This window comes from Bubalus bubalis, chromosome 18, assembly GCF_019923935.1.
Source record: "Bubalus bubalis isolate 160015118507 breed Murrah chromosome 18, NDDB_SH_1, whole genome shotgun sequence".
NCBI classification, from domain to species: Eukaryota; Metazoa; Chordata; class Mammalia; order Artiodactyla; family Bovidae; genus Bubalus; species Bubalus bubalis.
In genome coordinates, this window is record NC_059174.1 from 13,914,537 (window position 1) to 13,935,787 (window position 21,251).

Sequence of the window (21,251 nt, forward strand, 5' to 3'; positions counted from 1 at the left end):
ACTGTGAGGTGAGGTCAGTGCCTGGCCCCCCGAAGCAGCACTGCCCTTGACAGTTGTTGCCAACAGCTGCCCCTGGGCACCTCCACCTGGACGGCCACAGGCACTCCGTTCATGTCCACAAGGAACCTGTCCTCACCCAGGTCAGTGCCTGGTGTCCAGGTCACCTCCTTTCTGTCTAATTCTCCTGAACCCCCAGGCATTCTCCGTCTCCCCTGTGTCCCCATTCTGGACACAGAGCCTGAACCCTGGGTGGGTGGGTGGGCACTGCTCTCTGCAGCCCTAGGAGCTAGTCACCTGGCCATCTGTCCCCTTGCCACACAACCCTGGCTGACCCTCTCTTGCAGAATGGGCATGTGCACCATGGAGCCCTGGGCAGACTGGGCCGAGGGTGGGGGCATGAAGTTATCCCAGGGAGCCCAGCAAGCAAATGCCCACTGAACACCAGCCGTGCAGCCCAGTTACACACCCGACTACATTGCCAGAAAGTTACTGTAAACAACTTTATAACCTCACTGTTTCATTCTTTTACACGTAATAATAATCCTTGTTACACTATCATTATGTTATTATTGATATAACTACATTATTTTTAAAAGTTATAGGAGCTTCACTTCCCTGCTGAAAGCCTCAGTGCCTCTCTTTTATCAAGAGAAAGCTGCAAATCCCTAAACAGGTGGATGAACCTTCCAAGGTTTGACCCCCACCTCCCACACCCCCTACACCTACTCCCTCCCCCAAGGCTCCCCCTAGTGGAGCCTCTGCCCTCCACCCAGTTCACAGGTGCCCAAGCCCCACCAGAATCAGGGGAGACCACCCGGGGAAGGGGATCCAGACCCCTTGGAGCTGGGTGAGGACACCCACACCTCAGGCCCCACCCCCCATTGACACAGGACCCCAGGGAGGGTCTGCTGGTGGTGAAGGGTTGAACCCTGGGGTTGGCAGCCTGGGGCCTGCAGAATTGGGAAGGGGAGGGGATGCCCAGAGGGTCAGTAGCCTTGAGTCCACTGGGAAAAAGGCCAACTAGCCCTGGCACCCTGGGGTGGACCAGTGCTGGATAGGCCCTCGAGGCTCAAACACAAGCAGTCAGCGGAGAGAACTTCCTGTGCGAGGGCCAGAGCTGGACTCGGCCCAGCCTTCTGCATCTCTTGGGCCGCCCCACCCCCGGACCAGGTCCAGCTCACCATCCCCCTGGAGCCCCCATCCCGAGGTTGTTGAGGAGATAGATGGCGCAGAGCAGGGATGGACTAGAGAGAGGAGAGGGTGTAATCAGGGGACTTGGGCACTCAGCGCCCCCCTTACCCCCTTCTACCTCACCTATGGGGGCAGAAACCCAAAAGCATTCAGAGGGCTCCTCCTCCATCCGGGTTTGGGTCCCTGACCTCAGAGGCAGGACGGTGGCCTCCAGGAACTATTCAGCATCAGGGCCTTGGAGCCTGCAGATGGAAGGGACTCCCGCCCTCCACCCCCACCTTGGAGCCCTGAGTGCCAGGGATACAGTCACTGCCGGAGCCCCCGCCCCACCCCGGCAGCCTGGCCTCCTTCCAAGCAGGCTACAGGCACAGATGGTGCTGCACCTGCTCAATCTAGAGAGGAGGGCAGAGGCCCCATGCCTGCTTCTGCCGCGGAGACCAGCTCCCGCACAGGATACTCCTCACTCCCCTGCTCGAGGTCCGCAGGGCACCCCCTACCTCCCTACCTCCTGCCCTCCCCTGGTTCTGAGCGACACACCAGGAGGTAGGGGCTGGGAGGGGAGAGACAGCCTGCCCCTTCCACCCAGCAGTTTCCGACCGACGAGGAAAGAAAGGAGCAGGCAGGGCTGGGCTCTCTTTCCTGTATGCTATCCCTAGGGGGCAGCAAGGGTCAACCCGCCCTGAGGAGCTCCACCCACAGCGCGAACACTAAATGAACACGGCAAAAGTGATCGAGCCCTCAAAGTGTCAAGCGCCTTGCCTTGGGACTGGAGCCTGATGGCAGTCAAGGTAAAGACATGGCCAGTGCAAAGGCCCTGAGGCAGGAGCACGAAAGTGCTCAGTATGAGGGAGAACGTTCGCAGCCTTTCTGACAGGCCTCCTCTCCACCGCCTGACCCGGAGCCCAGCTTTCGGGTCCGCCCTGGACACGTGCTGTCACTCAGCCGCAGGCCCCGCCCAGGCCCCGCCCCTCCTGCCCCCGCACACGTGCTGTCACTCCCTCGCCCGTACACTTGTGCTGTCACTCACCCGGGTCCTGTCCCAGCAGAAGGCGCCGCTCCCGCCGCCCGACACTCTGCCCGCCGCCTGCTACCGGCCCATGGACGCAGCGCTCCTCCTCGCCCTCGGGCTGCTGGCCCAGGTAAGGCCGGGCGCCGCGCGGGGGTCGCTGGCCCCTGTGCTAAGCGCCGCGTCTCAGAGTGGAGCAGCCCGGCCTCCGGCCTCCGGGACCGCTGGCTCTGGGCTCCTGTGGGCGGCTGTGAGCTGAGGGGCCCGGGTGGGTTCTGGGTGGGGCAGCCCTGTCCAGCGGGCTCTGTGCCCTTCGGGGAGAGTAGTGTAACGGCCCCCAGTGGACAGGACGGGGAGCCAAGTTCAGGGACTGCAAGGAGAGAGGACCCAGAAGGCCGCCCTCACGCTGGAGGTGCTGGCCTCAGCCCTAGGGTCTTGGGGTATTCAGTCTTATGGGGTGCATGGGGAGAGGAGGCAGCAGGAGCACCCCTGGCTGGGAAAGCCTGGAGGCCAGGTTCCGGGCATGTCGACCCCTCATGAGTTGGCCGCTGACCCGCCTCGTTGGATGGAGCCCAAGGTCCCCTTGTGTCCGGTGGGGAGGGGCAGCTCTGCCCTCCAGAAACCCATTCTCCCTGGGGAGCCCCATGCCCAGTAGAGACAGGTCCCAGCACACATAGCCGCTGCCTCCACACTTCCTGCCAGCCCCCTAACCCCCACACCCTGAGGTCTCTGCAGCCTGGGAGCCAGCAGGTGGGGGGAAGCACAGAGCCCCCACTCTGCACATGGGCACCCCTAGATACGACCACCTCCTCACACCCCTTAGCTGCTGGGAAGGCACTGGGCTGGGCCCAGGAGTGCAGTGTGTGAGCCAGCGCCACTGGTGAGGCCGAAGGGGACGGCCTCAGGCCTGTTAGACTGGACAGGTGATGATCAGGAGGGCGATGAGCCATGCTTAGGACCCGTTGCTTGTTGTTACATTTTCACACCCACCAGGGCATCCCCTCTCATCCCCACAGACCCTCCCACAGTTCTGGTGTGCCAGCTTGGGTTTTAGCCCCTGGCAGCTAAGTGCCTGTCATCTGGACCCTCCAGCGCCTGGCCTCCAGCCCCTCAGGCCTCCAGCCCCCAGCTCCAGCCACCTCCACGCCTGCCTTTGGGCCATTTCACTGACACCCCCACCCCCTGTAGACCATGCTCACCACTCCCCACTGTTGTGTCTAGCTAGCTCAGAAAGGCCATGGTCACCCTCTATCCAGCACAGCCCAGATGCCCATGACGTGTGCCCCTCAACCCCCTGCTAGGAGCTCATTGGGTGCAATGGGCTCTCTGCTCCTCCCAAGCCAGGCCCAGATGCCCCACATGCTCCAGAGGGCTCCACTCGCTCCAGAAACTGCGTTCCGGCCCCTGGTTCCCAGAGACCCACTCCTTTGAGACCGAGGGTGTCATCCCCTGACCAGGTCCCAGGGGAGGAGAGGAGAGCTCAGATTCCTCTCCCCTCCCCCAGGGCTAGTACAGAATGCACCCCCTCCCAGACAGCTGGGACTGCAAGGATTCTGGGGGGCGGGAGTGGGGGGTGGACCAGTCAGTGGGCCTGGCCGCTCATGTTCCTGCACTCAGCCCAGCTCGGATCAGCACCCAAACAAGGGGAGTGTCCCCTGGATCAGCCCTCCCCAACCCAGTTCAGCTTTCAGACTTCTGTCCCTTCCTGTCCAGCCACAGGGGTCCTGTGGCCGCTTCCTGGACACACCTTCCTTCCCCTCTGAGAGGTCCTGAGCAGGGCTGTCTGGGGTGGGCCCCTGGGGTAGGGGCTGTTGACCAGACTCTGTGTAGGCCCATTGCCAGCTTGGTGGGCTTGAAGGAGGCTCACCTCCCCCCTGCCTATGTCTCCTGAAATCTCAGCCAGGGGGCTTCGCGTGTATCTTTTCAGAGCCGGCCTCTGTCAGTTCCTCCCCTGTGCCCGTAGTGCCCCCAGTAGCTGGGTCCATACTGGGACCCCACCCCAGGACCCTGCCCCGCCTGGGGGAAGGGAGCAGATAGTTCGGAGCCGGCCCACACACTGCTGGAAGGGGCCCCCAGCTCCGGTGAGCTGCATGATAGACCTTGCACTTGTGTGTGGAGACACCCCTCCAACATTACTTCCGAGCCTGGGTTCCTCAAATTCTAGGGACTCGGGGGAGGCCTGGAGCCTTGGGTCATGTGGGTGCGGTTTGCCTGGGCCAGGGAGAGGCCGAGGTACATTGTGGGCAAAACGTTTCCAGTCTGGTTTCCCCCGCAAGCTTCCCAGGCCTGAGCCCCTTCCCCCCACCTCCTCGGCTGGAATCCAGGCCACCCCGTTCCTGGACGGCCTGGCAGGCATCAGGCATGCCAGGAATGGAGCCAGTTGTCTGCCTGGCCCAGAGGCCCTGTGGTTCTCCCTTGAGCCCCCCTCCAGCTGTTGCAGGCCTCAGCGGAGGGACAGGATGGTGAGGCAGAGGACAGCTGTTCCCCCCACCCCCACTAAGGCAAGCACCATGCTCCCCGCTGTCCCGCCCACTGTGCGAGGGCGGCACCTCGGCCTCCCTCCCTGCAGCCCTGCTTACTGTCACGCTGATGTGGGGCTGATCCCCTGGCCTGCTCTGGAGGAGACTGTGTGTCTGCTGTGGGGGCTGCCCTGTTCCAGGACTTTCCTTTTGCTAGGGGGTCTTCAGAGTTTGCAGAGCTCCCGGGAGCACAGCTGAGGTTTCCTCCCAGAGGCCACGTGACTCAGCAGAGCCCCAGAACCCCTTCCCCTGTCCACAGCGGCCTCTGATTGCATGGGCAGGGAGATTGAAAACACCCTTCTGTCAGCCAAGATGCATGGGGATCCCCTGCTCACCACTCACAGGGGCCCCGGAGGCCACAGGGCCAGGAGCTGAAGCAGGCTCTCCCTGCTGTCCCACTGGCTGCCCTGGTCACCAGGGTCTCTACCCAGCACGGAAGAGTGTCCAACTCTTTTCCCTGGGCCTCTGGGAGACAGCCTGCCTTGTAATTCTTTGTTCTGAACCCGAGGGTTGGTGAAGACAGCAAAGAGCTCTGCGGGCTGCCTCCAGGCCCCTGGGCAGGATGGACCCCAGTGAAGGTCAAGGGCAGCTGGCCGCCCCTCTGGGGCTCTGACACTTTTTTACTTCTGTACAGTCGATGGTAGGGATGGATCCACCAGGGACCCCAATGCCACCCCACACCAGACCCTGTGAGAGTTGGGGTGGAGCCCAGTCCGGGTCTCCCAGTCCTACCTCTCAGCCCTGGGCCTGCCTGGATTCCCAACTCAGTAGGTCTGGGGTGAACTGGTGGAATCTGTCCGTATTGTTTACCAATCCTGGTTGGTTCTGATGACAAGTCAAGCTGAAGTAGCCCAGCTGCACTGTGGCGGCCAGGTGGAGAAGGCACCCCACAGGTCCCAGGGGATGAGCGGTCCTGAGCCAGAAAGGCCCCACAAGGAGGTTTCGGCTTCGGGGCCTGGCCCTTGGTAGCCCGCAGCTGGACAGTGTCACCCACTCCAGCCCTTGCCTGGTCTGGGGTGGGCAAGGCCGTTCCTGCCCTTGTTGCCGGTTTGTGGGGTGCTCACCATATGGCTGGGCTCCATGAACTCCAAATGTGGCAGGGAGCTCTTTTACTCAGAAGCCTTGGGATTGGGGGCCCAACAGCAGGGCAGGGGGCCTGGCATCTCTAGGAGTTCCGGGTGTTGTCTTCAGCTCTTGGTTAAGGGTGGGGCTGAGGGTAAGCCTTGGGGAATTGCAGGACCCCCACTGGGGGAAGGGGGTCCCTGACACCCATTGCTTCTGTGTGGCACGGGGGCTTTTGTGAGTTTCTTCCGATCAATGTCCACAGTTCTGTACACGTGGCTTCGTCCCAGCCCTAATGTTTTGTGATTCCTAGGCAGCTCCCAGGCCTTCACTGACCACCATTGTCTCTGGAAAGGGAGGGTCGGGAGAACAAAGGACAAACTGAGACACATTCCCAGAGTGGGAAATGGGCTGCAGCCCAGCCCAGGCCCCCACCCCTTGCAGCCTCTCATCTGGGTGAGGGTCCCCTGCCAAGGCTCCATGGCTTCTGCTGACCTTGTGACCTTGGGCTGGGGAGAGTCTGGTGGCCGGGAATCCCACAGCCCACCCAGGCCACTTGCCCTGTGCCAAGTTGGTGGGCATAATGGGGTGTTGCCAAAGCTGGGGGTGGGGAGGGATCAGCCAGAGGCTTGATGGGGGGCTGCAGGGGTGTAAGGGCCAGTGCAGGTGTGGGCAGGGCAAAGTGTGTCCCTCAGGGTCCCTCCAAGAGCCTGAGGTCAAGAAGTACCTGCTGACTGTCCCCCACACCTGCCCAGCCCAGCCCTCCACCACGCTGAGGTCAAGGCAGGGCCTCTGTGTCACTGGGCAGCTCAGAAACACTCCTGACAGAGGTTCCAGCATTAGTGGTGCTGGGGCTCCCGGCTGTGCTGCTCCTTGAGGGCCATCAAGGAGGGCAGGAAGGGTGGGGTGGGGGGCAAAGGAGCTGCTGCCTTGAGATGCCCAGGAAACAGACGCCGTCCCCCGAGCCTGTGACAAAGGCCAGCAGGTCCTCGCCTGGTGGCAGTGCCACACTGGTTTGTGCTTGGTGAGAGGCCAGCAGCCAGGGAGCCTGGAAGCTTTGCGGCCATCTGTCAGGCCGCGGGGAGCTTGGGGGCCTGGTGAAATGGCTGGTCCTCTCTCCTAACCAAGTTTGCTACTTTCTGGACCGCAGGCTCCTGGCATTTCAGGTGAGAGGGCAGGACGGGCACTCAGAAGTGTGGAGGTGGCCCGGGGCCCCTGGGGAGGCTGGTCTTAGTCTGGGTGTCGCTGTGGTTCTGTAAGCAAAGTGTGCAAGGACCCAACTGGGCAGAACAGGGAGGCTGTGCTGGGGAGGGGGGCACGGGCCAGAGGTTGCCCAGAACAGCAGCCTCCTGGCTGAGGGGCTTCTCCTCCCTCTCAGCCCCCACCCCGAGACCCTGCACTCACCAGTCACCTTGCCCTCCTTTCCTGAAGCCACCAGCCCAGTTGAGGGGCTCATAACAGCCATGAATGGCACATTGCTCACATTCTTCTATAGCCACGCCAAGCTGGGTCCCAACAGTGCCCCCACCCCACCCCTCCTCGGGCCCTGACAGCCCTCATCCAAGTCCAGCCAGGCTCTGTGTCCCCCAAGACTGCACCAGCCTCAGCCCCACTCACCACTTGGGGGGTGTGGAGGACACCTAATACCTCTATGCTCAGCCGGCCACAGTGCCTGAGCCCAGGCTCAGATCAGCCGCTGCTCGATCAAGGAGCCGACACAGAAACCGCATGCTTCAACCAGGCCTCAGGAAGCTCTGGTGTTAGCTGGGGCTGCTGTCAGCTCTGCCTCAACCCCCAGCCGAGTTCCTTCTCTGGGCCTCAGCTTCCTTGTCTGAGTGTGGCAGTCAGGTGAGCTCACGGTGGGTCTGGGAGCATTTTGGCAGGTGCTCTGTCTCCCACCAGGTGCCTTACTGGTGCGGTTCTGAGCCCAGAGCTCAGTAGGTGGCAGCCAGGCAGGGCCTGGGAGGTGGGTGATATGCCCACTCTTGCCTGTTGGGTAGACTTGGGGGAGCATGGCAGCCTTACACAGCAGCCCCACACGCTGTCCTGCCTCCCCTGGCCTTATTCCTGGAGGAAGAGGCCTGTGCAGGGGGGAGCCTACACCCTCCCCAGTCTGGCAGAGGAGGCCTGCGGTGTGCACAGCTGCCCTGGGTGTGGTAGGGGTGCCCCTGCCTTTTAGGACAGAAGCGTTGGCCTGGTCAATCTCGATCAACCCTCAGGAACTCAAACCGTGGTGGGGCCGGGGATGGCTGTGTGTCACCCCCACGTCCCCACCAGGAGCCCCACAGTCACCTCTGACAGATCAGCCATGTGTGGGGAGGCTGATCTCTTCCTGCCCCTCCACCCTGTTATCTGCACTATTTACCCACAAAGTAGGGGGAGGCGTGGGAGGGCTGCCCAGCTTGGCCCAGCTGTCTTTTCTGGACAACCCACCTCCCCCACCCCCTGCCTCCCCAGGATCCTGGGAGCCAGGCCACCTTCTGTCCTCCTGAGCTCCCCATGCCACCCAGGTGCTGGCACCATAGCCTCCCCTGGCCACATGGGGGAGGGCCTGGCATCCAGGGAGGGGATGTCAGGCCCTGGCAGGGGAGCCCTGGGCACTGCTGTGCTGGTGATGGCCGTTCTCCTTCATTGCAGAGCTTATTTCCCTCAGCGGGGGTCCCCAGGCTGAGGCGGCCCCGCACCCTGTACCCCTGGCGCCGGGCACCCACACTGGGTCGCGTGAGGAGAGCCTGGGTCATCCCTCCCATCAGCGTGTCCGAGAACCACAAGCGCCTCCCTTTCCCCCTGGTGCAGGTGAGGGGCCAAGTGGAGAGGGGCCCTGAGGGCGTGTGCTTTAGGAAGGGGAAACCCTGGGGCCACAGGCCGAGCGACTTCGTCCCAGCTGGGGGAGGGGCGGAGAACTAGGGGAGAGACCCCCTCCCCTGGGGGCAACTCCCCAACCCGTTTCCTGGCCCGTAGATCAAGTCGGACAAGCAGCAGCTGGGTAGTGTCATCTACAGCATCCAGGGGCCCGGTGTGGACGAGGAGCCGCGAGGCGTCTTCTCCATTGACAAGTTCACGGGGAAGGTGTCCCTGAACGCGATGCTGGACCGGGAGAAGACCGACCGCTTCAGGGTGGGCCCCGCCCCGCCCCGCCCCGCCCATTCCCGCCGGGGCCCCCGCCCACACCTCCACCTGCGAGACTGGCGTCCTTAGTTGGGGGCCGCGGGCAGGGTTTGGGACCCGTTCCCACAGAGGCAGGTGTTCAGGGTCGCTCGCCCATTGGACAGATGCGCGTGAGCAGGCTGAGGGCTGCGTCCTGCCTGGGAGGACTGGGCAGCCGGCAGCAGGGTGAGCGTCAGCTTTCCCAGGTGTGGAGGATTCTCCCCCCAGCTTGCTAAGTGTGGCGGGGACGGGACGCCGTGGGGGAATCCCACGGAATTGGCCACCCACGACGCAGCTGCCCCATAGTGACCGTCAGGGTGGGGTGGGTGGCATGGGACCTGCCCCTTGGAGGTCTTAGGATTGTGGAGCCTGAGAGGAACGGCGTGGGGAGGGGAGTCAGAACTGGGTGAGCCAGGCGTGGAAGAGGGGAACCTGGAACTCACCTGAGTCTCCTGTAAACTGAGGATCAGCCCCCCAGCCTGGCCCAGGGAGGGAGCTTCAGACTTTGTTTTCATGTGCCCCGAACCGTCGCCAGACTTTGAGAGACTGATTCCCTTATACTGAGTCAGAGAGCATATTTCCCTGGAAGTTGTATCAAGTCCATCCTCCAAAGGGACAGGAGGTGGCTTAATTTAAATTTCACGTGTGGAGAGGAAACTTCAAAAGCAGCCAAAACCGTTTACAGAAAAAGGGCCCCGAGACCAGGAGCACTTAGGAAGCGCTCCAGCCTCACTTAACACAAGGCTCTGCCTTCCCGTAAAGTGGGCAGGCTTGGTGGCCGGCCGGCCTGCTGAGAGGACGCAGGCGCCCCCTCGTGGGGATATACCGCCTGCCCAGCACCGCCGGGCCGCGGGCCGCTTCTCACCTGTTCGCTGCAGGAAGCAAAATCGGCTCTCACTGTCCCTGTCGCCCTCGTGGGAGCTACTGGAAATTGGGAACCACAGTGCCAGCCCTTGCTGTCTGCTTCACTAGCTCAGGGCCTTTGCTCTGGACCTGGGGGGGGCCACCCTGGAGGAGCCCACGGACCTGGAGATCGTGGTTGTGGACCAGAACGACAACAGGCCTGTCTTCAGGCAGGAGGTGTTCACTGGCCGGGTGCTGGAGGGTGCTGTCCCAGGTGAGCCGGGTGGGGTCCCAGTGGGGGAGGGGGCTTTGCCATGGGCACTGGTGGGTCAGAAGTCCAGGATTTCCCGTCAGCGAGAACTTGAGAGGTCCTTCAGAGAGTCTCCAGGATGGAGGGAATTTCCATGGGTGGACTCAAGTCACTTCCTGTTGCAATATAAATTTCAATGACCCAGTCTTCCAAAATGCAGAGGTGGCAGATCCTGGATGGCAAACCTCTGGTGGTTTCTGTTGCACTCCCCTCCCGCTTCTGCCTCCTGCCCTTGTCTCCCCCCCACCCCTCCTTCCTCTTCCCCACTTCCCCTTCTAAATAGAGGTGAATTCACATAATGTAAGAGTACACATTTGGAGGTGAACATTCAGTGGCATTTACCACATTCACAGTGTTGTGCAACCAGCACCTCTGTTCCTTCCAAAACAGTCTCAGGCCCAAGAGGAGACCCCCTGCTCATTATCGGCACTGCCTTTACTGCTTATTAATTCTACACTTTGATTGCAGAACCCCCCATCCTCTATCCCTCATGAGTCCTCACAGGACGGACTCGCTGGCCTGAGTCTGTTCCAAGGAAGACAGACATTGCAGACAGCAGTCTACCCCTGTCCCTCCCACACTGGTCCCAGGGGCTCCAGTCTGATCCCCAGGCAGTCGTGCTGCAGGGGTGGGAAGGCTCAGGGTCGCCACCGAGGCATGCCCCTCCTTTGTCACATGCGTGTGTGTGTGTTTAATCCGACTGTGCCGGGTCTTAGTTGCAGCATACAGGGTCTTCAGTTTCCGCACTGAACTCTTACTTGTGGCATATGGGATCTAGTTCCCCAACCAGGGATTGAACCTGAGGCCCCTGCTTTGTGAACTGAGAGTCTTAGCCACTGGACCACCAGAGAAGTCCCCACGTGTGTTTATTTCATCCCATTTTGTGCTTTTCAAGACTTAAAATGACAATAATTTTTTTTTTACTTCTAATTTCTCCTTCTGACATGGTTCCATAGTTTTGGGAAAGTGGCCCCAAATCCCTCTACAGGCTTCAGAGAGGTGCACGTGTTTGCCTCAACCACTGTGTCCTTGTTTCCCATCCTTCCTGTCTGGACCTGGTTACAACGCGAGGCCTTCAGGGCACACACTCCAGTGACTTAGTGCCGCCATCATCAGGAGGACGACACCGACAGTAGCATCTCGCCTGCAGCCTCGGGGGTGGTGGGGAAGGGCACAGCCCCCCGCGTGGGCACCAGTGGCTGCGACGACCTCAGCCCCTCTTCCTGCTTCCACGGGGGACTCCTCCTGCTGTACCGGGGAGCCCCCGTGTGTACACCTCCCTGGGGACCACTCACACCCTGGACCCCCAGAACATCAGGTCGCCTGTGTCCCACCGTCTGACATGCTCACACAGGGGTGATCTTGAGGATTCCCCCTTGTTCTGCTTGTGGGGCAAGACTGACACCCCCACCTGCTCATGCGCCCTTGTTGGGGACAGTTCCTGGGCCACTAGTCTTCACAACGCTGCCTTTTGTGTTGCAAACTTTTATTGTAGCAAAATGCATGTAAGAAAATTTACCCTCATAACCATTTCTAAGTGGCTTTAAGTCCATTTGCATCGCTGTGCAACTACCACCACCATAGAATTTTCTCATTTTCCCAAACCAAAACTTTGTCTCCATTAAATACTAGCTCTCCATTTCCCCTCTTCAGCCCCCGGCATCTACTGGCTACTTTTTCCTGCATGATTTGGCTGTGTATGGGTGAAATCACACAGCATTTGTCCGTCCGTGTCTGGCCTATTTCACTGAGTGTCACGTCCTCAAGGTTCCTCAGTGTGGTGCCCAGGTCAGGCTTCCCTTCCTTTTCAAGCCTGAATAATACTCACTGGATGTTTGCACCACATTTTGCTGATCTGCTTATTCTTCAGTGGACACTTGGGTTGCTTTCACTTTTTAGCTGTTGTGAGTAGTGCCGTGCTGGACATGGGTGTGCAAATATGTCTTTGAGACCCTGCTTTCAATTCCTTTGGGTAGTACCCAGGTGGGATTTCTAGATCATGTAGCAGTTCTATTTTTAACTTTTTGAGGATCTTCCATCTCCATCATGGTTGCACCATTTTTCATTCCCACCAGCAGTGTAGGAAGGTCCCAGGTTCTGCACATCCTCACCAGCACCTGCTGTTTTCTGTTTTGTGGTTGTGTTGTTAGCAGCCATCCTGTGAGGCTGCTAACAAAGCAGGGGCCCCAAGTTCAATCCCTGGTTGTGTGGCTGGTGTGAGGGGGTATTTGCTTTTCCCCAGTGATTTGTCATGTTGAGCATTTGTTCATGTGTTTATTGACCATTTGTACATCTTCCTTGGAGAAAGGACTATTCAGTCTTTTGCCCATTTTTGAACAGAGTTGTTTGTTTTTTTGTGTGGTTGAGTTTTACGGGTTCTCTACATATCCTGGATATCAGATCCCTTATCCCGTAACAGATAGATGATTTGAAAATGTTCTGTAGATCCCATGGGTTGTCTTCTTGCTCTGTCGATGGTGTCTTTTGATGCATTTCTGATGCATCCTGAAGTCCAGTTTGTCTGTTTTTGTTGCTGTTGCCTGGGCCTTTGTTGTCGTAAACAAATCATCACTAAATCCAGTGTTGTAAAGCTTTTGCCCTGTGTTTTCTTCTAGGAGTTTTATAGTTTGGAGTTGTACATTTAGACTTGATCCACTTTGAGTTGTTTTTTGTATGTGGTGGTAAGTAATTCCAGGTCCAGCTCCATCCTTCTGCAGGGGGATGTTCAGCTTTCATAGCACCGTTGGCTGGGAGATGGCCTGCTCCCTGTTGAATGGTCCTGGCGTCCTGTGTAGACTCACCTGCCCAGGGGGTGAGGCTTATTCTTGGGGTCTCAGTTCTGTTCCACTGGTCTATGTGTCTGTCTTGAGGGCAGATGCGCACGGATTACTATACCTGTGGAGAAAGCTTTGAAATCAAGAAGTATGTCCTCTTAACTTTGTTCTTTTTTCAAGATTGTTTTGGCTGCTCAGGGTCCCTTGAGATTAGACAGGAACTTTAGAATGATTTTTTTTTTAATGTCAAGGAAACATCCTTGGGATTTTGAGAGGGCTTACATTGAATCTGTATCTGGGTGGTACTGACAACTTGGCAGCAAGTCTTCCAACCCAAGATCATGGGCTTTGTGTCCATTTATTTATATTTTCTCCAACTTCTCTCACCGACGTTTTGTAGTTTTCATTGTGAAAAGTCTCTCGTCTCATTGGTCACAACACTGACATCCTGAGGCATGTATAGTCGCTATGAACCTTGTCTCTGAATGGGGCTGTGTGGCTGGACCCCCTCAGGAGGCACACAGGTCCTGTTCCCAGAGATGCCCGACTTTGGCCTGTAGTCAGGAGTGTGTCCGCCAGGCGTCTCTGCTGTGATTGTTGTACTTCTGTCTTCATGGAGATCCTTTCGCAGGTGTCCCCTCATGCTGGCACAGCAGCTTTGGTGCCCCTGAGGCTCCTGCCTGCCAGGAGTTAACTGTCCTGATGGTTGGGAAGTGATGGGGTTCTAGTCCATCTTTTCCTCTTTGTCATCACTTGGCTTTCTGTTACGTGATAGAACTTTCAGTCCTCCCTTTATGAATGTATGTGTTTATGTGTCACCCACCAAGGTGCTTGGCCTCCTTAATCAATAGAAGTTATTCAAAGGCCAGGCAAGAAATTCAGGCAAGGCTTTACTGAGGCGCCTGTAGCCGCAGGAGGGGGGCAAATACAAGAAACAGGATTCCTTGCTCACTCCCCAAGTGGGGGCAAGCTTGTTCCTTGTATGGGGTGAGGGAAGGGGTATCCAGGGTTCAGGAGCCAGGCGGGAGGTTATGGCTTAAATGGTTTGCCCACCCCTTAATGGGTGTTGAGTGCAGAGGGCATGTGCAGTACCCTGCTTTTGCTTCCAACCCCGTTTTTGCTTTTCAGAAGTGGTAGTTGGGGGGTTTTTGGCCTTTTTTTAATCTTGTCCGTAATTTGACCCACTGCACATACACACAGGCATGCAGCTATTTTCAGTCCCTTATAGTTTTTTGTATTTGTTGATTGAGGAGAAGTCTGTCCAGATGCAAGCATTGCAGCCCTGGGTCCCAGGTCCCAGCCTGTCTCATATGTATTTTGTTTTTATGTATCAGTATGCCTTTATGGAGCCTCACTTCATTCAATGAGTTATAATTCTTTGCACCATTCTTTTGAAGCTGAAAGCTTTGCTGATCAGAAACTCATCAAAGCAGCCCAGGCCCTTTCAGCAGCCAGAGCTGCTCATGTATATAGAGTCCAGAGTGTGCGTGCTTGGATGTGTGTTTGTGCATATATGTGTGCTCGCTCACAGCCATGTTTGTACGTGTTTCTACCTTCATCACAAGTCACGAGTCCTCTCCGGCACTTCCACTTCCAGTCCAGCTCTGCGGGATCCCTTCTGGGTCCCCTTCTCTGATGGTGAGAAGCTGGGCTCCTTTTGCAAGTTTGCTCACTTGCTCGGTTGTAGAGAGCATGGCAGGTGCTTTAGGAAGCACTTGCTTGCGCCCCAGTGCCTGTTCTAAGTGTTCTTTTTGGCTTCAGCCTGGGGTCCAACATTGTGCCAGGAGTTACCTGGTTGGTAGCCCCCCACCTCTAAGGCTAGGCCAGTGATTGGGTCATTACAGCTCATCAGACACCAGCGTGACTCTCAGATGACCCGACAGGGCCCAGGAGGGTCTGTGGTGAGCCCAGTCACAGGTTGGGGGGCAGCTCCCCAGATGGCCGGAGGCCAGCCCGCCTCACTGGGCTCACTTAATACACCTGAGCTGGGCTGGGGGGTCAGGCCTGAATCGCTGCAGAGGAAAAGCAAGGTGGGCACAGGTGCTGAGATGTCTCCAGGGCCTGGCGGACCCCCCCCCCCTCCTGAGATTGGGAACGCAGGTGGACACATGTGCCGAGTGCCTGGGGGGCCCACGTGCCCCTCTCTCCCGAGATGTGGGGCCATGTTTGCCCCAGAGTGCAGGTACAGCCTGGGCACTGCTTCACTCTGCAGGTGGGGCTGAGGTCAGGGCCTGCTCAGTGGCGGGTGCACCAGCTACCTCCCCATGGGCTGGTTCCCAGTGAGCTCGCCTGGTCCATCTTGGGATCCTATGGGAGACAGGTGTCAGCTGTGTGCACTGGACACCCGCCTCCTCCCCCACAAGCAGCACAAGCCAGGATGCTGGGACGTTTGTGTGTGCACAGGCTGACCGAGGGCCTGGAACTGGCACAGTTGCATGCCGCAGGGGAGCAGGCGACGCACCCTGGAGCTGGAGGCTGGCACCCCTGGGCATCACCCCTGCACGTCCCTGCCTTTCACAGGCACCTACGTGACCAGGGCTGAAGCCACGGATGCGGACGATCCGGAAACAGACAATGCAGCGCTGCGGTACTCCATCCTGGAGCAGGGCGGCCCCCAGCTCTTCAGCATCGACCCGCTCACAGGGGAGATCCGCACGGTGCAAGTGGGCCTGGACCGCGAGGTGAGGCCACCTGGCTGTACCTTGGCAGCTGGACAGGGTGGTCCGGACACTCCCGGTTGCCTTGGGCTCCCGCAGACCTGCCCCGTGGGTGGCTGGGCTGTTGGATTCAGAGACAGCATGAGGGGCCCTCAGCTTGTTTCTGTTCAAAAATCTCCCTCACCCCACTGCCTGCAAAGCAGTTGGGCTCCCCAGCCTGGGTTAGGTCCATCAAAGGAGCCCCTTACCTCTTGGACTCCACAGTGTCTATTTATTCTCTGTGGGGCCCCTGCAGCCCCTCACTGCCTGGCTTCTGTGTGTCTTTGGCACCTCCAGGAAATCCTCCTTGATTTCCCCAGGGCCAGTCACTACGTTAGCTGATCTCTGTCCCCTCTTGGCCATTGCTCCTGTCTCTCCGGGGCAGAGACCAACCCCCCATATGCAGCACGTGCCCTCCAAGCATTTATCCGATTCGGCAGCTGACCTCTTGCCTACTCACAGGCTGGGGTAGAGTCTGGGCTCAGCAGTGGTGCCGTCCAACCCTGAGAGGACAGGCAGCCTGTTTTGCTCCAGAACTTGGGAGCAGGACAGGAGCTGGAGCCTCCTGGAGTATGCCTGCCCTTCCCCCCAGGCCCTAAGGTGGCCAACCAGCCTTGCCCTGCGCTCCACCTGGGTCTCCTGACCCTCTGTCACTGTGCCCCCAGGTGGTCGCCGTGTACAATCTGACTTTGCAGGTGGCGGACATGTCTGGAGATGGCCTTACCGCCACCGCCTCAGCCATCATCACGCTGGAGGACATCAATGACAACGCCCCTGAGTTCACTGGGGACCAGGTGCCACCTCTACCTGCTGTTGCCCGGGGCTGCCCTCCCCCCATCCTGGTTGTTGGAGGACGGGGAGGCTGGGTGCTCAGAGGAGGCACCCTGAGTGGGTTGTGCAGGACCCCTGGCTAGAGACCAGCATGGGGCCTGTGAGCATATCAGGAGCTGGAGGGCCCTGGAGGGAAGCCACTGAGACCCTGGGTTAGGATGTGTCCCAGTTCCTCCTGGGTGGGAGTGGGGGCAGCCCTGCCCCCCAGGGAAGACGCGCCCGGGGCATGGCTGAGCCTGGACGGGGCTCCCTGGGTCCTGGACTCCCCGAATGTAGGTAGCAGGAGGGTGAGGCCCCAGGGGACCATTACCCACCCCTACCTGCCAGTGAATAATGGGGCTAGGTTCCCACAGTTCTTCATGGAGGCTGCAGAGGCTGTCAGCGGAGTGGACGTGGGACGGCTTGAGGTGGAGGACCGGGACCTGCCCGGCTCCCCCAACTGGGCAGCCCGGTTCACCATCCTGGAGGGTGACCCTGACGGGCAGTTCACCATCCGCACCGACCCCAGGACCAACGAGGGTGTGCTGTCCGTGGTGAAGGTGAGCTGAGGAGGGAGCCTCTCCTCACACTCTGGAAGCCTGTTTGGACCCTCTGTGCACCCTAAGAAGGGAGCCGAGGGGACCGGGAACACAGACTGTGGGCTGGGGCCATGCTGACCACAGAGGGCCAGCGCTGGAAGGAGTGGGCAGCCCCCAAGCCCATGTGTTATTTCTGGTATTTTGCCTCTTAATGCAAATGATCAATGTGCACAAGTACAGACCTCATGTGTCGGCCAACCAGAGACAAAACCGGCAGAAGATACGTGTACACACATCCACATACACACCCATGCCTACAAACATGTGTCTACACACATCTGCAGAGAGACACAGATGTAGCTATCGATATATGAAGACCTTTCTTGTAAGAGACTGACTAGAGCTGGCCAGCCAGGTTGTTGTGAGGGCAGCTGATGAGTCCAGAGTCTGCAGGGCTGCGAGAAGCTGCAGAGTCAGGAGCTGAGGCTGTGTCGGAGGCAGGATCCTGCTTTCCCAGAAGAAACCTCAGGTTTACTCTCAGAGATTTACCCACACATGAGACCCACCCAGGTTCTCCAGGATCATCTTTATTTACAGTCAACTAGTGGTACAGGTCAGTTCAACCACATCCATCAGATACCTTCTTAGCAATAAGACCCAGATCACTGCTTGAGTCACTGAGGAGGAAGCCTGGCCAGGGGATGGAAACGGACCTCACAACACCTGACAGAGGCATTTGAGTGTCAAAAGTATTTTCCTGTTATTCTCTCTGCATAGTTTTTATCTTTCCAAAGCTACAAAGAAGAAGGAAAGAAGGCATGCCAAGGACAGACCAGGAGAGGCCTCGCCAGCCTATGGTGCCCTGAATGTGGGGTCCAGAGTCCTGACGGGCTGCCACCCTTCTTCCCCCTCCAGCCCCTGGATTATGAGAGTCGGGAGCGGTATGACCTCAAAGTGGCCGTGCAGAATGAAGCCCCCCTGCAGGCAGCTGCCCCCAGGGCTGAGCGGGGTCAGGCTAGGGTCAGCGTGCAGGTGCGGGATGTCAATGAGGCGCCTGTGTTCCAGGAGAACCCTCTTCGGACCAGCTTAGCTGAGGGGGCCGCCCCAGGAACGCCTGTGGCCACCTTCTCTGCCCAGGACCCTGACACACAACAGCTGCAGAGGCTCAGGTAAGGGCCCGCCCCTCTGCCTCCCAGCCAGGGTAGGAGCACAGCTAAGGGTAGGCAGCCCTGTGTCCTGAGGATGCTCTTCCCATGAGAGACCCAGTCAGAGGGCGGAGGGCTTCTCTGCGTGGTCACTGAGGGCTCAGGGGCTCTCAAGGGCCTGTGTGCTTGTTCACACGACCTCGTCCTGTAGGCAGGGCTGGGCTCCAGATGGCACACACCTACACAGCCAGTCTGTGTTGGCCAGCCTCTTGGCGTCTGGCCCTGTCCATGCCAGGGAGCCCTTGCTCCCTGGGACTGGCTGTCACTGTGTTGGATTTCACCCCCTGCCCTGGCCCTGTTTGTCTGTGTCTGTCTCCACTGTGCCCACCACTGTGTCTTGGCTGTCACCTGTGGCCATGGGGCCCTGGGCAGCTCCCCTGCCCTCCCCAAGCCTCAATTTCTTCATCTGTTGATTGAGTCGGAAAACACCAGCTTAAGGCTGTGGGAGGACTATCCTTAAAGGGTGTGTGTGTGTGTGTGTGAGAGTGCGTGTGTGTGTAAGTGTGTGTGTGTAAGTGTGTGTGTGAGTGTGCTCCCATCTATACATGACCACGCACCTCTGGGAGTCCTGCTCAGGCTCTGAGCCATTCTGCACCCTCCTCCCCTCCTTGCCAACAGCTACTCCAAGGACTATGACCCCGAGGACTGGCTGCAGGTGGACGGGGCCACTGGCCGGGTCCAGACCCAGCGAGTGCTCAGCCCCTCATCCCCCTTCCTCAAGGATGGCTGGTACAGGGCCATCATCCTGGCCCAAGATGACGGTGAGTGGGGAGCCCAGCCTGGTTCCTGGGCTCCCTAATCCAAGCTGAGGCCCCTGCTGCTGCCCAAGGGCCGAGAGCCAGGCGCTCCACTCAGCAGACTTACAGGGTTGGTGGGGGCTCCACAGGGGCCAAGGGCCCACTAGGCCTCTCCCGCCTACAGCCTCCCCACCCAGCACGGCCACTGGGACCCTGTCCATTGAGATCCTGGAGGTCAACGACCACGCCCCTGAGCTGTCCCCGCCGTGGGGCAGCCTGTGCAGCACACCAGATCGGGGTTCCGGCCTTCTCTTGGGGGCCACGGATGAGGACCTGCCCCCCCACGGGGCTCCCTTCCACTTCCAGCTGAGCCCCAGGGTCCCAGAGCTGGCCCGGAACTGGAGCCTCAGCCAGGTTAATGGTGAGCCCCCCCACACACACCCCTGGGGTTCAGAGCCTGGGGGAAGTTCCCGCTGGTGCACCCTCAGGCCCGGCGGGGATTGGTTATCAGACGCAGAGGACAGATGGGGAAACCGAGGCCTAGCATGCCAGGAGCGCCACCCCGTCGGCTGCTGCTCAGTGCACAGACACGGAGGGGTACAGCCGTCCCCGGCCCCTGCTTGACCGCAAGCGCCCTCCGCAGTGAGCCACGCGCGCCTGCGGCCGAGGCTCCGAGTCCCGGAGGGGCTGCACCGCCTCAGCCTGCTGCTCCAGGACTCCGGACAGCCGCCCCAGCAGCGCGAGCAGCCCCTGAACGTGACCGTGTGCCGCTGCGGCCAGGACGGCGCCTGCCTGCCGGGAGCCGCTGCACTGCGGGCAGGTGGCGCGGGCATCAGCCTAGGTGCCCTGGTCATCATGCTGGCCAGCGTCATCCTGCTGCTCTGTGAGTGCCGGCGCCCGCAGGCCCTTGCCCTTGGACCCCAGCCTCTTGGCAGTCCCACCCTCCCTCTAGCCCCGCCTCCTGGCAGCCCCACCCGCCCTCTAGCCCCGCCTCCTGGCAGCCCCACCCACCCTCCGGCCCCGCCCTCCACCCTCGCGCTCCACCCCCACCCGACCCCGACCTCCGCCCCGACCCCCACCCAGTGCTCGCCCTGCTGGTGGCCCTCCTGGCGCGGTTCCGGCAGCAGTCCTGGGACAAGAGGCTTCTGCACGGACTGCAGGACGACCTCCGGGACAACATCCTTAACTACGACGAGCAGGGGGGCGGGGAGGAGGACCAGGTGAGGGAGCCGGCGCGGCTTACAAGTGCTGCGGGTAGGGCCAGGGGCCCCAGCTGGCCCGCATCCTCCCGACCCGCGACGATTGCGGCTGACCGGAACGCGCTCCGTCCGCCCTCAGGACGCCTACGACATGGACCAGCTGCGCCACCCAGCAGAACTGGCGGCCTTCGGCGCCCCCTCGGGACGGCCGCCGCTGCGCAGAGACGCCCCGTTCGGCCGAGTGCGCCCCCAGGTGACCCGTGCGCTGCCCACCAGCCCCGAAGACATCGCTGACTTCATCAACGACGTAGGTGCCCCGGGGGCGCACCGTACACCCTCCTCCGAAGCCTGAGGCATCTCTCTGGAGTGGGACAGGGAGGTGGTGGCTACAGACTAAGGAAAGAGAAACGCCCAGAGGAAGCCTTGCTTCTAACCACCATCTGGGGCAGGGGCAGCGCGGGGCTCAGAGCTGCTCCGAGTACCCTCGGCCTCCACTTAGGCCTCCTCTGCCCCCTCCCCTTCCCGGTTCCAGGCCTCGCCCCACCCGGTGGCGGAGGTCACCAAGCCGGCATGTGCTGGTCCTGAGACCCCGGCCTCTCCACAGGGTTTGGAGGCCGCAGACAGTGACCCCAGCGTCCCGCCCTACGACACGGCTCTCATCTATGACTACGAGGGGGACGGCTCCTTGGCGGGGACACTGAGCTCCATCCTGTCCAGCCTGGAAGATGAGGACCAGGACTACAGCTGCCTCCGGGAATGGGGCCCCCGCTTCTCCCGCTTGGCTGACTTGTACGGGCCCCCGTGAGGGCACCAGAGAAGGGCTTTCTGATGGGGACCTGCACTGCCCTGTGGAGGGCACAGCCTCCTGGACACAGAGGGCAGACCTCAGGGGCCAGAGCGGACACGCCTAACAGGGCTGTGTGCCTGGGAATTCCAGCGGACCTCCATCAAGGTGGAAGATGGCTCTGGGCCCCACCCTGGCTCCTTGGTCCGTCTGGTTTCCCCCAGGGAAGGTCAAGGCTCAGAGCTGGAGTGGAGTGGCCAGAAGGAGGCACCCATTCTGCCCCCGTCAGTCACCTACCATGGGGTCAGGCCCCGTTCCCAGCTGTGCCTCCCACCCACGCTGACCTTATCTCTGTGTGAAAGGACGCAGCCCTGGGGCAAATGTGAATTAAAGTGTGCTTCTCTCTTCCTTGCACAGTTGGCCTCCGCC

The 21,251-nt window shown here is 59.9% G+C and overlaps 1 protein-coding gene across 1 annotated transcript; it reads left to right on the forward strand.

Annotated features, from left to right (window-relative positions):
• The first annotated feature begins 1,960 nt into the window (after positions 1–1,960).
• CDH15 (cadherin 15) lies at positions 1,961–21,236 on the forward strand. Its single transcript, XM_025268536.2, has 15 exons — positions 1,961–1,979; positions 2,238–2,330; positions 8,416–8,574; positions 8,740–8,895; positions 9,898–10,042; positions 15,373–15,533; positions 16,214–16,342; positions 16,733–16,918; positions 17,813–18,066; positions 18,721–18,863; positions 19,024–19,260; positions 19,483–19,722; positions 19,923–20,059; positions 20,178–20,345; positions 20,643–21,236. Exons 1-15 carry the CDS (start codon positions 1,968–1,970, stop codon positions 20,841–20,843), a joined length of 2,421 nt encoding a protein of 806 aa, XP_025124321.1. The 5' UTR covers positions 1,961–1,967; the 3' UTR covers positions 20,844–21,236.
• Positions 21,237–21,251: the final 15 nt, after the last annotated feature.

Excerpts from the sequence above, each read along its gene's own strand:
- CDH15 (XM_025268536.2), top strand. Across the intron at positions 16,343-16,732 it reads CTGAGTTCACTGGGGACCAG|TTCTTCATGGAGGCTGCAGA; the intron begins GTGCCACCTCTA and ends AGGTTCCCACAG. Across the intron at positions 19,261-19,482 it reads GAGCCTCAGCCAGGTTAATG|TGAGCCACGCGCGCCTGCGG; the intron begins GTGAGCCCCCCC and ends CGCCCTCCGCAG.